Source organism: Marmota monax, unplaced genomic scaffold (assembly GCF_021218885.2).
Source record: "Marmota monax isolate L192 unplaced genomic scaffold, Marmota_monax_Labrador192_F-V1.1 WCK01_AAM20220418_F8-fsc00001, whole genome shotgun sequence".
Taxonomy (NCBI): domain Eukaryota; kingdom Metazoa; phylum Chordata; class Mammalia; order Rodentia; family Sciuridae; genus Marmota; species Marmota monax.
In genome coordinates, this window is record NW_026693777.1 from 32,566,036 (window position 1) to 32,578,856 (window position 12,821).

At 33.6% G+C, this 12,821-nt stretch overlaps 1 protein-coding gene across 1 annotated transcript in view; it reads right to left on the minus strand.

The window, feature by feature from the left end:
- Nucleotides 1–12,821, minus strand: part of Gpr137c (G protein-coupled receptor 137C) — a 49,608-nt gene that overhangs the window by 22,468 nt on the left and 14,319 nt on the right. Inside the window, exons 2-3 of the mRNA XM_046461638.1 lie at nucleotides 5,604–5,647; nucleotides 3,810–4,038 (exon numbers count right to left, since the gene is read on the minus strand). Coding sequence (XP_046317594.1) covers nucleotides 3,810–4,038; nucleotides 5,604–5,647 — 273 coding nt within the window. The remainder of the gene's footprint in view (nucleotides 1–3,809; nucleotides 4,039–5,603; nucleotides 5,648–12,821) is intronic.

A 12,821-nucleotide genomic window follows, 5' to 3' on the forward strand; every position in this document is an offset into this window, starting at 1 on the left:
AGTCACCAAAAAAAAAAAAAAAAAGCCCATGAGGCTCGAACAAGAAGAGGAGAGTTGTAGTGATAGAGAGTTTAAAAGAAGTCAGGGGCCAGGTCATATAAGGTTCACAGTGCCTCTGCCTCCTAAGATCCAACCGCTCTCCTTTTTTTTTAATGGGGGGGGGGAGAGGGAGGCATAAAATAGTAATGTGGAAAATTAAAAAAACAAAACAAAACAACTATTTCCCTACTCTGACATGCCACTCACCACTCAACATAATATACTTCACGTCTGGTCACCAAAACATGTTGGGATTTCTCCCCACCAACCCATTCTCCAGCACATACCAACTGATGGTGCTATAATTTAATTCAATTTTGGCACAATATACTTAGAGATAGCATCAGATTCCACAGGTTGAGTGTTCAGTCCCACGAGACTGCCCTCCTCTTCAGATGCCAATCACAAGAACAGGTTGTCACTAATAGCTCTAAACAACAAGCTGCAAATTGGGGTTCCAAAGACTCCTTCCTTGGGTTAATTTGCTAGAGTGGGTCACAAAACTTAAGGAAACATGTTTACTAGTTTATTATAAAAGATATTACAAGAGATACAGATAAAAAGTCAGATGGAAGAGATGCATAAGGGATGGGACTGCAAGGGTTACATGACCTCTCTGGAGACGCCCTTCAAGCATCTCCATATATTCAAGGAAGCTCCTTGAAACCCATCCTTTTGGATTTTTATTGAGGCTACATTATGTAGGTGTGATTGATCATCACATCATTGACTACTGGTGATCAAACTCAACCTTGAGCTCCCACCCCCTCTCTAGAGATTGGAGGTAGGGTGGAGCTGAAAGTACAAACCCTTCTAATTATGCTTTGGTCTTTCTGGTGACTAACCCCCTATCAAGAAGCTATATAGGGGCTCCAAGTTACCTTATTTGCATACAACCCCCCCCAAAAAAAAACCCCGAAACACTTGTCACTCTTGAGAATTTCAAGGGTTCTAGTTCCTTTGTGTCAAGAATCAGAAACAGAGAGATTCAATATATAGGTTTTATTATATCACAATATAATAGACCACATAATAGAATCATTCTAAAATACACCAAAAAGCAACCAGGAAATGAGATAATGTGAAAAACAACTGTCTGTTATGTAGTAGATACTGATAGGAAAAAAAGGTACTAAATGAGAATAACTATCAAGTTTCTCAAATGGATAAAAATAGTTTTTTTAAATGAAAAAGTTGATGGTTTAGTTTTAGGAAAAAAAGGAATGCAGAAGTATCAAAGTACTCCAAATTTAAGTCTGAATTAAGGGGACAAAAACAAAATTTAAAGAGATAGGTACAGGATGCAGGGAGGAAGAAAATGAAATATTTAAGCTGATGGAAATATCCCAAAGACAGTTGAGGTGAATAATTGAATAGAAATAAAAATGTGTAAGTAATCATTCAAAAAATTTCACTAATCCTCAAGTGTGAGGCATGAAGGGAGATATGAATAGTAAGTAGCTTTCCTTCCAGGAGGTTAGAATTTAGTCAGATAATCAGACATCTGCCCACAAATGGTATCTAGTATAAACTGAGAAGCCCCCCAAAGGAAACAAGCACACTTTTAGATAATTCAGACAGTGAGTCATTTCTAAATTTTATTTTGGAGATTGGGAGAAGGGACCAAATTAAGATTATAAATGGGAGGGCTGGGGCTGTAGCTTAGTGGTAGAGGGATTGCCTCATAGGTGTGAGGCACCAGTTCTATCCTCAGCACCATAAAAAATACTTACATAAAAAGATATTGTGTCCATTTACAACTAAAATATTTTTAAAAAAGATTATAAATGGGAACCACTGGGGTTAGGTCCTGAGTTGGGTAAGAGGTGAATAGAATGCACAGGGAGGGGAAAATGCATTCCTGGATAGTGAGAAAGCCTGAGGATGTGGAGAAAGTAAGATGCTCTGTGTATCATTCAGAAATCATGTGGTAAGATTTGGTTGAGGCAAATTAGAGAGGATCTATCTCATGAACACAAAGTGTGTAAAGAAGGAAGAAGGAATAATAAGAGGAAAACAAAGTCTGAGGTTTAAGGAAATGTTCTTAGGAATAGCAAGAAAAAGGGTGAGTTGGAAAGTGGAATAGTTTATCTGTTATAATAAAAGAAATGTTCATTACTGTGTATTGTTATACAAGTAAAAAATAAAAATGAACCTTGTGATTATAAGGATAACACGAAAGCAAGATGACATGCTGTTTGAACACGGAAGTTTATAACCTAGTTAGGAAAATCAAAAACTACATAACAGTATAATATAAATAATCTAATCTCATCTGCCTTATTAGGTACTTATCTGAACATGTCTTCAGCAATGTTCCTAGACAATTCTGAATCCATATAGCTTTTAAATTTAAGATTTAAAAAATAATATAATAAAAATGAATACCTTTCATATGATAGTAAGGGGAAGATGTTTGAAATAATTCTAGGGAATTCATCGGATTACCTTTTCTTTTCAGTTTGCTAACTTAACTATATTCAGAGTATTATCCATTCCAAAACAAGTAAAGCCAAACTTAGAAAGTTAAGTATCTAAAAAGGAGGATCACATTAGATTCCATCGCCTCTGTTTATGCTTTATCACTAGACAGTCAAGAGGATGAATTCTACTATTATTATACTAAGTAAAGATGGTATTATGGTCCATAATCGTGACAGAATTATTTTTAATAGTCAAACTGAAGCCAGAATTAACTAAAATATTTAAATTTTAAGAACTCTTTATAAATTTAATAGAATAATTTTATAGGTATGATAAATTAGTTTGAAAGTTTGACTGTCTCTCTTTCTCTCTTGCTACATATACACATACATAGCAATGTGTGTGTGTATCTCCAAGTGTTCTGCTGAAATACATTCAAAATATAAAATTAAAATCTTTACCTAAATTTAAAGGACAAGTAGTTACCATATATTTAATTATAGTACTTTACTAGGACTATGTTAAGGATAACGACATTGTAGAAATCTAAAAATATTCCAGAGAACTGTTCAGTTTAAGATACTATTTTGCTTATCTTCAGTGAATAGGCAATGATGCCAAATTAAAGAAAGCTCTCCTGTGCAAGCGATTGTAAAAATGTCTGTATGTATATACCACACTCAATATTACATATCTATATCCTCACACCCAATGCCATAAATACTATGATGACCAATTCACTGCTCAACCACATGGTCCATCAACCACAGTAGAAACTTACATGGTCTTTTGTTCAAAAGATAACATTTGCCTTTTTTCCAAAGTACAAGAGAGAAACAAGGCCTATCTGTTTCATATATCATATGGACTTCATATTTTAGGGTTATAAGTAACATTTTTAAACCTTCATATAAATAAATAGCACTTTACCTATATGACATCTTTACACTGTTAATCTAAGTATAGGTAGAAATAATCTGGTAAATTTGTTTAATGGCAATACTGCCACCCTCACTGGACAAAATCTTAAGTTGCTATTGCAGTTTTTATTTTTGACTATTTTTCATCCATTTGTATACATTCTGGTTTATTTAACCAGCCTCCAGTGCAGAATCATAGAAAACACAACATGCTTAGTATAAGCCTTTTTTTTTTTTTCAAACCACTGTTTAGTAAGGGCCAAATTTTGACTACCCTTTAATTTCTAGTGACTATTCTTCCATGCTAAAAAATGTGTCTATAGTTGAGAAATGTAAAAAGCAACGAAAACTTTCCATTAAATTAAGGTTCTTTTGGTAAGGGTTTAAAATTAGATTTTCAAGTTCAAATTTAAGAAATATACTTACCTTTGATTCGAGGTAGACATTTGCTGATGACATTTTTGTAATTTTGCATATGTAACTAACTAAAGAGATGGCACAAAGAATAAACAAGCTATCATTAATTAATGCTCGAACAAACACAGTCCATTTCAACTGATTTTCTGGGACATCTCCATGGACTAGCATTGCGCAAGTCAAGTTCACCACTAAAAAGAGAAGACTTGCTAATATAAAGCCCAAATGCAGTAGAATTCTGAAAGAAAAAAAGAGTTTATTAGATGTTTACAAACTAATGAGAAATTAGTATGTCATTTTAGGGCACAAGAATTTCCTCAGCTTAAAATATTTATAATTTCATTAAATACAAATTTAATAATCCTTCAGAGTTACATGGTCTATATATGCTGTTACGAAATTAGCATATAAATCATTTTAAGATGGCACAGATTTTAAAGCATTAATCCAGAAATAATCTGATGTGGATTTGAATTCAGTTGCTCCTACCAGGAAGATAATATAGGACTATTTTAACACAGTTTCAAGCAATCTTGAATTTTTTCATCTTTATAACTATTGAGCATATTTTCATTGACTTTTCCCTTCTGCTAATTACCAAACTTTTAAACACTGCCTAGAAAATATACTGTATCTAAATTTAATCATTTAATATTAAATTTATATGATTAGTCCCAAGTTTAATATGATCATATTTAATATTAAATTTAAGAGGTAAAGGAAATCTTTTAAAATATATTTAACCCTATGAACTCCCAGTTATGTATATCAAACATTGCTTTCAAAATTGACTAAAGGACATGTATAATTTCAAGTACTCATCTACTGCATCTTCTTATAAAGGTATACATTTACTGTGCACATAGCACGGCTTACACATGAAATGCTTAACTTCTTTCCCTTAAAAAAAATTAGACCACCTCATATAAACTCTCTAGCTAAGGTGTGGCCATCTGTATAAAGTAGTAGTAACAGCTCTCTGTATGAAAGTAATCCCAGTTCAAATATATTTATATCTCCAAGTTAAGTAACATGGTCCAGAAATTTATTTGGCATCTTAATATCTATTTTGTGTCACTTAACAATGGGAATCATAGATCACCTGCCCTTGGAAATAGTTTACACAAGATAAATTGAAGGTAATGTGTAATCAGTAACAAGGAAACAAGCTTTAAGTTAAATGCAAAATGAAAAGATTTTTGTTTGAAAATGCTGAATTTTAATATTCCCTTAGACTAAATAATAAGAACAAGAGTTACATACTTTGAAATCCAAAAAGGAGCTTGAAATTACATATCCAGGGAATTAGAGCATTTTAGGAAACCAAAACATGGAGAGGGTAAATGAGCTGGACACTCAGTAGGTTAGTTAGTGGGAGAATTAGGTCAAAAACCCATCTCTTGACTTGACTGTTTAGCATTCACACTGTTGAGATTAATCAGTACTGAAACATTATTTAGTTCATGATATTATACTATACATTCTCACTCCAAACAATATAATCTAACTTTAGCATATGTACTTTATGATGCAACATCTGACATCTGAAGTGGGGCAAAAGCAGAGATGAAAAAAATAAAAAAGTATTAGTAGCACTGGCTGAAGGGAGAGAACAGAGGGCTACTCAATTTACTTCCTTTGAACCCATCTAACTACTAAAAAACTGCTAAGTTGCCCTCAGCAGCCCCTTCCTTTAACCTTGAGCAGTCTACTGTTAAAAATACTTAGATGTTTTAGATACCAAACGTTAATATTAATTCTTTAGATCTTTTAGATAGAGATTTGGATACTTGTGGAACTTACTTGTGTTTGTCAAGTTCAGTGGCACATCTGACTTTACATATAACCTATAAAGAGAGTATAAAAAGGTTTTGAAAACACATGTAATAAAGTATTCCTCAATTTCTTTTGACTTTGTGTTTCAAAGCAATGCAACTGTAAAAAATTGAAAAGTCAGGTCATGAAATTTATTCTTGTTTTTAAAGTTTATTACATCTAGGCAGAAATAAAGACAAGTGAGTTTTGGAATGTAAGAAGCAAATTATAGTTATCTGCACAGGGGACAGCTGAAACTCAGTAGAAGGCAGTTGAGGAAAAAAATATAGGATGAAAAGTCAGCCTGTGATATGTTCAATACCCCTTCCCCCAGTACTGGGAATGGAACACAGAGCCTCACAAATGCTAGGCAAATACTTTACCACTGAGTTACATCCCCAGCCCTGATATGTTCACATTTGACAGAATTAAAAAGCACAACAGTAAAGAACAGAGAAATGGGCTGAGGAGAGAAACAGAATCAGATTAGAAACCAGTGGAAGAATTTAAAGGGAAGAAAGCATAGCCCTTGTTAAATTTTGCAAAAAGTCAAGAATGATTAAAAGACCATTTGATTGTGTCATTGGTATGTCACTGGTACTTTGCACAGAATAGTTTTCAGCAGGATGACAGAGCATACAAATATAAGGAGTAATAGGAAGACAACAGAAGCAGTGAGTACAGATAAACTGAAATATATAAAACTAAAAGAAACCTGGGATAACCTGTTAGGAGATAATTCTTTATGAATATCATGTTTTTGCATGGTCTAGATCTTCTGAGCAAAAGGGTTTGCAGGGCAAACATCTTTGAAATCTAGAGATAGCATTTAACTTAAAGTTAGAGGGAGATTTATTTCCCTCTATTGTAATAAAGAGAGAACATTTCTCTTCCTGAGGACATACCAGGGGAATAAAATCTCTCCCTCCCTGGTGATAATTTGGTTCCATTCCAGGGCAAGTGTCTGTCTCTCTTATTTCGGGGTTCTCCTCTGTAGCACACCCTGCTGCATGGGTAGGTGACACTGGACCCCTCCCTGTGTTACCCTATGGAACAGAACTTGGAGACTTGATATAAGGCATTGCTTTGGATACTGCTTTTGCCATGGTATTTCTCTCTGACTCAATTTACTCAAAAATGAGACTTATGTTTGCTATCAGTATGTGTTTATAAAATAGTGAGAGGCCTCCCTGTTAAATTTCGGTAGGGTAACAGATTCTTTACAGTTTCTGATTTAAAAATCTGTTGGTCAGAAATGGACTGAATAGAAAGGGTGAGGAAGAAGGCGGAGATGGGGAAGAAAGGAAGAAAGCTCAGCTGTTGAAGGTGGCTTTAGCAGAGGCTAGTTAGCCCTTAAAAGGAAGTTTTTAAACAAGGAAGAAACTTGTAGGTCTACGTAAAAAATTTAAAATGATTCATAAACCAGCTCTTTGTTAAAATAAGAAAATTGGACATAGTGTGGATGCAGACATTTTAATATAGAGAAGAAACATGAGAGAATTTGGCAAATGAATTCTAATTTGCTTGTCTAGTAAAGTAGGAGTCAAGGTCCTCTCCTGGGAAGCAATGTTAGATTTAAGCACTTGGAATATGGAAAACACAAATAGAAGTGTTACAAAAGAATATAGTGAGATATAGAGAGGTCCACTTAAAATCTGGTAGTTGATAGGACATATAGTCACCATGGTTTCTTGATTTTAAAATTGAAACAATCTAAAGAAAAAAATGGATGCTATTATAGAAAGTTCAAATTTAACTAGGCTTTTTTTCCCCCCATGAATTAATTTAGAACTGTAAAATGCGGGAACTATGTTAGAGAAAGAACTTACTCTAACAAGTGAACTACTTTGGCTAGCAAAATGTCAAGAGATGAGGAATAATAGAACGGAGTGGGGAAAGCATGAGATGCAGAGTGTCTGAAAGTTAGGATGAGGATGAAAAACAGATAAACGGATGAATTCAAGATGTACAAGAGAAAAGATATAGAAGACTTTGGTCAGAAGAAACAGCTTCATTTTTTAGAGCTGTTCCAAGGTGTGGTCATGCTAATGGGTGGCTTAAATAGAAATGGAAAGTTTTAGAGTACTGGGAAACCACTGAATTGAGATTTTGGATGGGATGTCAATATAGGCTTTGAGAATGGTCATATATCACAGGAGACAGGGCAAGAAGGAAGAAAGTACTGATTCATCCAGGAAGATGGAAGTTATTATTATAGCCAATGATGACCTAATCAGATGGCACAGATTTCAGAGAGATGATGAAGGTCTAACATCAGTAAGGAGTACTGGGAAGCATAAAACAGGCTGATTGTTTTTTCCACAAAAGGCATGAAGTGTCACCTGGGAAAAGCTAGATTTCAGTGAAGGCATTTAAACGGATCACATAAAGAAAAGAATGGGGACAGGGTAGGAGGGGTAATTCATAAAATTACAGGTCATAGAATAATGGGTGTGAGCCAGAGTTGATCTGGATAAGGAAAGAATTAAAGGTCAATTACCATCCTGAATTTGCAGAATATGTTTCAATGCATTGCATAAACATAATCAGGTGCTTAAATCACAGATTGTAGTAAGATTAAAAGTAATCTGATATTAATAGATTCCAAGTATTTTATAGAATATACCTAATAGGAGATGATCCTGAGCAAAAAACAAAGTAGTAATATCAAAGAATGCAAGTAATTTATATCCTTTGTTAAGGTAATAACTCATGAAGTACAATAAACACATGCTTTATGCAGATTTTAAGTTTAGAAAGACAACATATATTTAAATGACTCGATGTTAATTTATGTCAAATGGGCCATATTTCCACACACCAGAAAAACTGAATAAATGGGTCACTTTATAAGAATATTTGTTTGTATAAGAATTAGAAGGATTAGTGAGTATAAAATGTTTTTCATCATGTAACCTACCTTTATCCCACATATAAACTAGCGGCTTTTAATTTAGAAAATATTGATTTAGGATTTTTGAATTAATGACTTAAAATAATGTCATCACTAACATACTCAGTTTTATTTTGTAATAACTAATCCATAGATAAAAGATATGAAATTATTTTTCCATTTTAAAATGCAGACTTCTGTATTTTGTCTTATTTAGTTCCTCAAATAAAGAGAAGGTGAAAGTATAGCAAATGTATTTGTGTTAGTTTAATATAAGTATCTCAAAACTTGAGGATGCTGCTATGGTCTGAATGTTGTTTCCCCAAAATTCCTATTTTGAAATATTAACCCCAAGGTGATGGTATTGGGAGGTGGGGCCTTAGGGAGTTAAGTTATGAGGATGGAGCTCTCATGAATGGGGTTTTAACATCCTTATAAAAGAGACCCCACATTTCTTCCATCATGTGAGAACATGGTGGGAACACACTATTAATGAACCACCAAGTGAGTCTTCACCAGACACTGAATCTACTAGTATTTTGGTCTTTTAACCTATAGATAGTAAGAAATAATTTTTTGTTGTTTATATATGCTACCCTGTTCAGGGCATTTTGTTATAGCAGCCTGAATGTACAAAGCAGAAGATTTACACTGGAGGTGTGCCATTTATTTTCCCCCATGACATGTAGCCTATGTTGTTTGAAGTGCAGAAATAGTAACAGAATGAATGCTTTTCTGTGGAATTTATTTTTGTTAATTTCCCCAGTTTTGTTGATTTGAAATAGAAACTTTACTGGAGAAAATACATGTACAATTTGGAATTCATTCAAAAATGAATTGTGGTAAACATAATCTCTTCCCCATGGTGAACAGGCATATCCAAATACAGTTTACTTTTCCAGATGCAGTTATTCACAATCTACATCTCAATTGCTTAAGTTCCTAAGGAGAGTAGTGCATCACTCTTAAGCTTATCATTGCCACTGCCTACATATGAGATTTCTAAGGTACTTTATCTATAAATTGAATAGCCATACTTATCTTTACAAGTTCTCTTTCAATGTCTAGCATATGTTTAATTTTTAAGAATTTTTAGTTTCTAAATGTTTTTCTTTATAACAGCCTGTTCTTGTTTCTAGCATACAGTATCTTCTCTTAGGATCCTAATATTATAATACCTTAAAAAATTATGTTTCTTTTCTGTTTAAAACTTTTTTGTAGTTATAGAGGGACACAATGCCTTTATTTTATTTATTTTTATGTGGTGCTGAGGATTGAACCCAGTGCCTCACGCGTGCTGGGCAAGCACTCCACCATTGAGCTACAGCCCCAGCCCTTAAGTTTCTTTTCTTTGCTTAGTCTGTTTTCTTTCAAATTGCTTAAAAATGATTTTATATAATTTCCTAAGTGACAAGGGTATTTCACTGTATCTAAACAGTTTAAAAAAACAATACAGCTATATTGAATACCTGATTTCTCTCTGGGAGTTTGGACTTTTTGTATTTGGCAGAGACTGCCTATGTGCCTATGCTTTAGGAATATACAGAACTTATGTTTGAACTGAGGATCTCAGTAAAGACAGACTCCCTGAAAAACTGATTTAAACTGAATTTGTGCTGAAATTATGCTGTCTTTTAAAAAGTTTTCTAACACTAAATACTGTGCATTATTGATTTTTCATAAACCTTTCATGCTTAAGTTAGGAAGATGGCAAAATTGCTTTTTGTAAGGATATGGAGTCAGATTTATTGAAGAATATCAGCATAACTGATAATGGTGGGAAGAAAAAAGGCAGAAAGTATACAGAAGTAATAACAGAATATCCCAGGGGAGAAACAGGAAGAATGCTGCTTACTGATCTTTCACCTTGATTTCTTTAGGACAATAACAATCTAAATGTAGGTACTAATTTCATAGTATGACAGAAAAGGCATCAGTGTGGCCCAAAGACCTGATTTCTAAATCTTCTGGTTTCTAGTGTGGGTGGGTTAGTATAAATCCATTACATCAATAAATCATCTGAAAAATGGTGATAGTATCTAAGGACCAATCTTAATCAGACAGGAAGGAAGTAAGGGCATCACATATCACATACATTACCATAGACTGGTAAAAGTGACTGTTCTACTGTCTGAAGTTTATGTGTAAGAAAGAAGAGATGCTCTCATATCCCCCTTTCCTCTAAAATAATAACAGTGGCTAATATTTGAGTCTTACTAGGTTTTGGTACTTACTACTCTCAGTATTTTAAAAATATTACTTAACCTTCACAACCCTATGAGGTAGGCACAATAAGCTCCATTTTGCAAATGGTGAAATTATATTGCAGAGACGTAATCTGCTCAAGGTGAGTTAGCAAGGGTCTAAGGAAAAGGACTCTGGAGTCTAAGTTGTGAACTATACAATGCCTCCCTCTCTGATGTACTCACTGTATTCCTACAGCCTCGGTTTTACAAAACCTGAAAAATCTACAACTTGTTTAGAAGGTAGGTGCCTCTCACCAGAACTGTTTAGCCTAATGTGTAATGTTCTTAGCAAGTAATATCACTTTTCTACTTTGGGCAAAAGAATTTCCTGCTACTGCTAAGTATTTATGTTCCTTCTATTCTGACTTGTTATTGCTATCTGTTCTGCTGTTAAATGTTTCATTCTCTCCAGAATACTTTTTTTTTTTTTTTTAAACAAATGCTTATTAGATACTCAGGCTTAACACTCAACAATGAACTTTCTCTTTCACAGAATCCATTAGAAAGTGAGAAAGGGTATGAGGGGGCTTCTGATAGTGAAAGAGTCAAAAGTGAGGCCATAAAGGAGTGTAAGCTTATATTATCCCTAGATAAACTACATCATCTTAAAGCAGCCCAAATGATTGAAACAGCAGTTTTAGACAGTCTTAGATAGAAGCTGAGGAAGGAGCACAAAATTCGAAGGCATTATTATTATTAGGCATTTTTTATGCTCAGAGACTGAGGCTAGAAAACAAATTATAGAATAAAAATTATTAAATATAGTAATGACAAATGGCAGCTATAATTCAATTGTGAAAATATCCAAGTTTGAAATATCCAACTACATCTTATTCTAGAAAGCAGATGATACTCATCCCCAAATAAATTTTGGTTACTTTTAACCTAGTGTGTATAGCTTTTTAATGGCATCCAAATCTCAGAGAATTCACACACTATATTATAGCTCAGAACTAATTAATAAAGAATTTTAATAAAAGTTCTCAAATTCCAGATTGATTTATTAGTGTCAGGCCTTTAGAATTAAAGGTGTTTGGATATCATTAAAATTAACCATTTTGTAAATTGAACAACTGGCCCCCAAAAGCAGCGATTTGGTAGCTACCAACTAGCCAAATAGAGTATAACTTGATCTGAAATTCAGGTTCCTAGACTTCTAGTTCAGGACTATTGATAACTATCTTAAAAATAACCTTTTAACATAGTTAAAATTGTAAGATTACAAGGACACTTCCTTTTTGTTTTTTGGTACTGGGGAATTGAATGCAGGGGAGCTCTACCACTGAGCTATATCTCCAGTCCTTTTTTAAATTTTGAGATAGCAAGATTCTAAGCAACTTAGTGAGATCCTAAGTTGCTGAGACTGGTCTTGAAATTGTGATCCTCCAGACTCAGCTTCCCGAATCACTGGGATTACAGGCATGCACCATCACACCCAGTATAAGGACACTTACTTTTCAAAAGTTTCTCTTTTATTTTAAACAAATTAGATGAAAAGTTTCATGCTAAGTTAGAAACTGATTTTTGGGGGAAATGTAAATGAGAAAATGTTTCTTCTAAATTCTTTTACTATGAGTTTACTTAACTATTTAAGTCATTATGCATTGATCACATATAGAACAGCGCTAGGTGACTGGCATGCAAAATTTCCTTCAAAATAAATATAAAATACTGGTTGACTTCAATAAATCTATAGTATAACAGGAGAAAGCATATATTAGTGGTACTGGCATGACAAATGGTGTTTTCTTATATTTGGTCAGAACACGATAATTTTTCCACAAGGTATAGATTATTTAGACATTCATTTTAATTAACATGAGTATTAAATATAGTTAAGTTGTATCAAGGTCATAAAGACAATTATTTACTTGTTTTATTCCTTTAAAGGAGACAATATAGCAGCAGAGGAAAGAGGAGGAAAAATTCAAAATAAGTAGTCCATGGGTTGCGTATGGCCCACAAAAATGTTTAGTTTGTCTTATCCAGTATTACTGTACAGTGTTGGAATAATAGTTGAAATCTGTTATTAAAACCTAGATTTCCCATTTTAAGAAATATAAATTT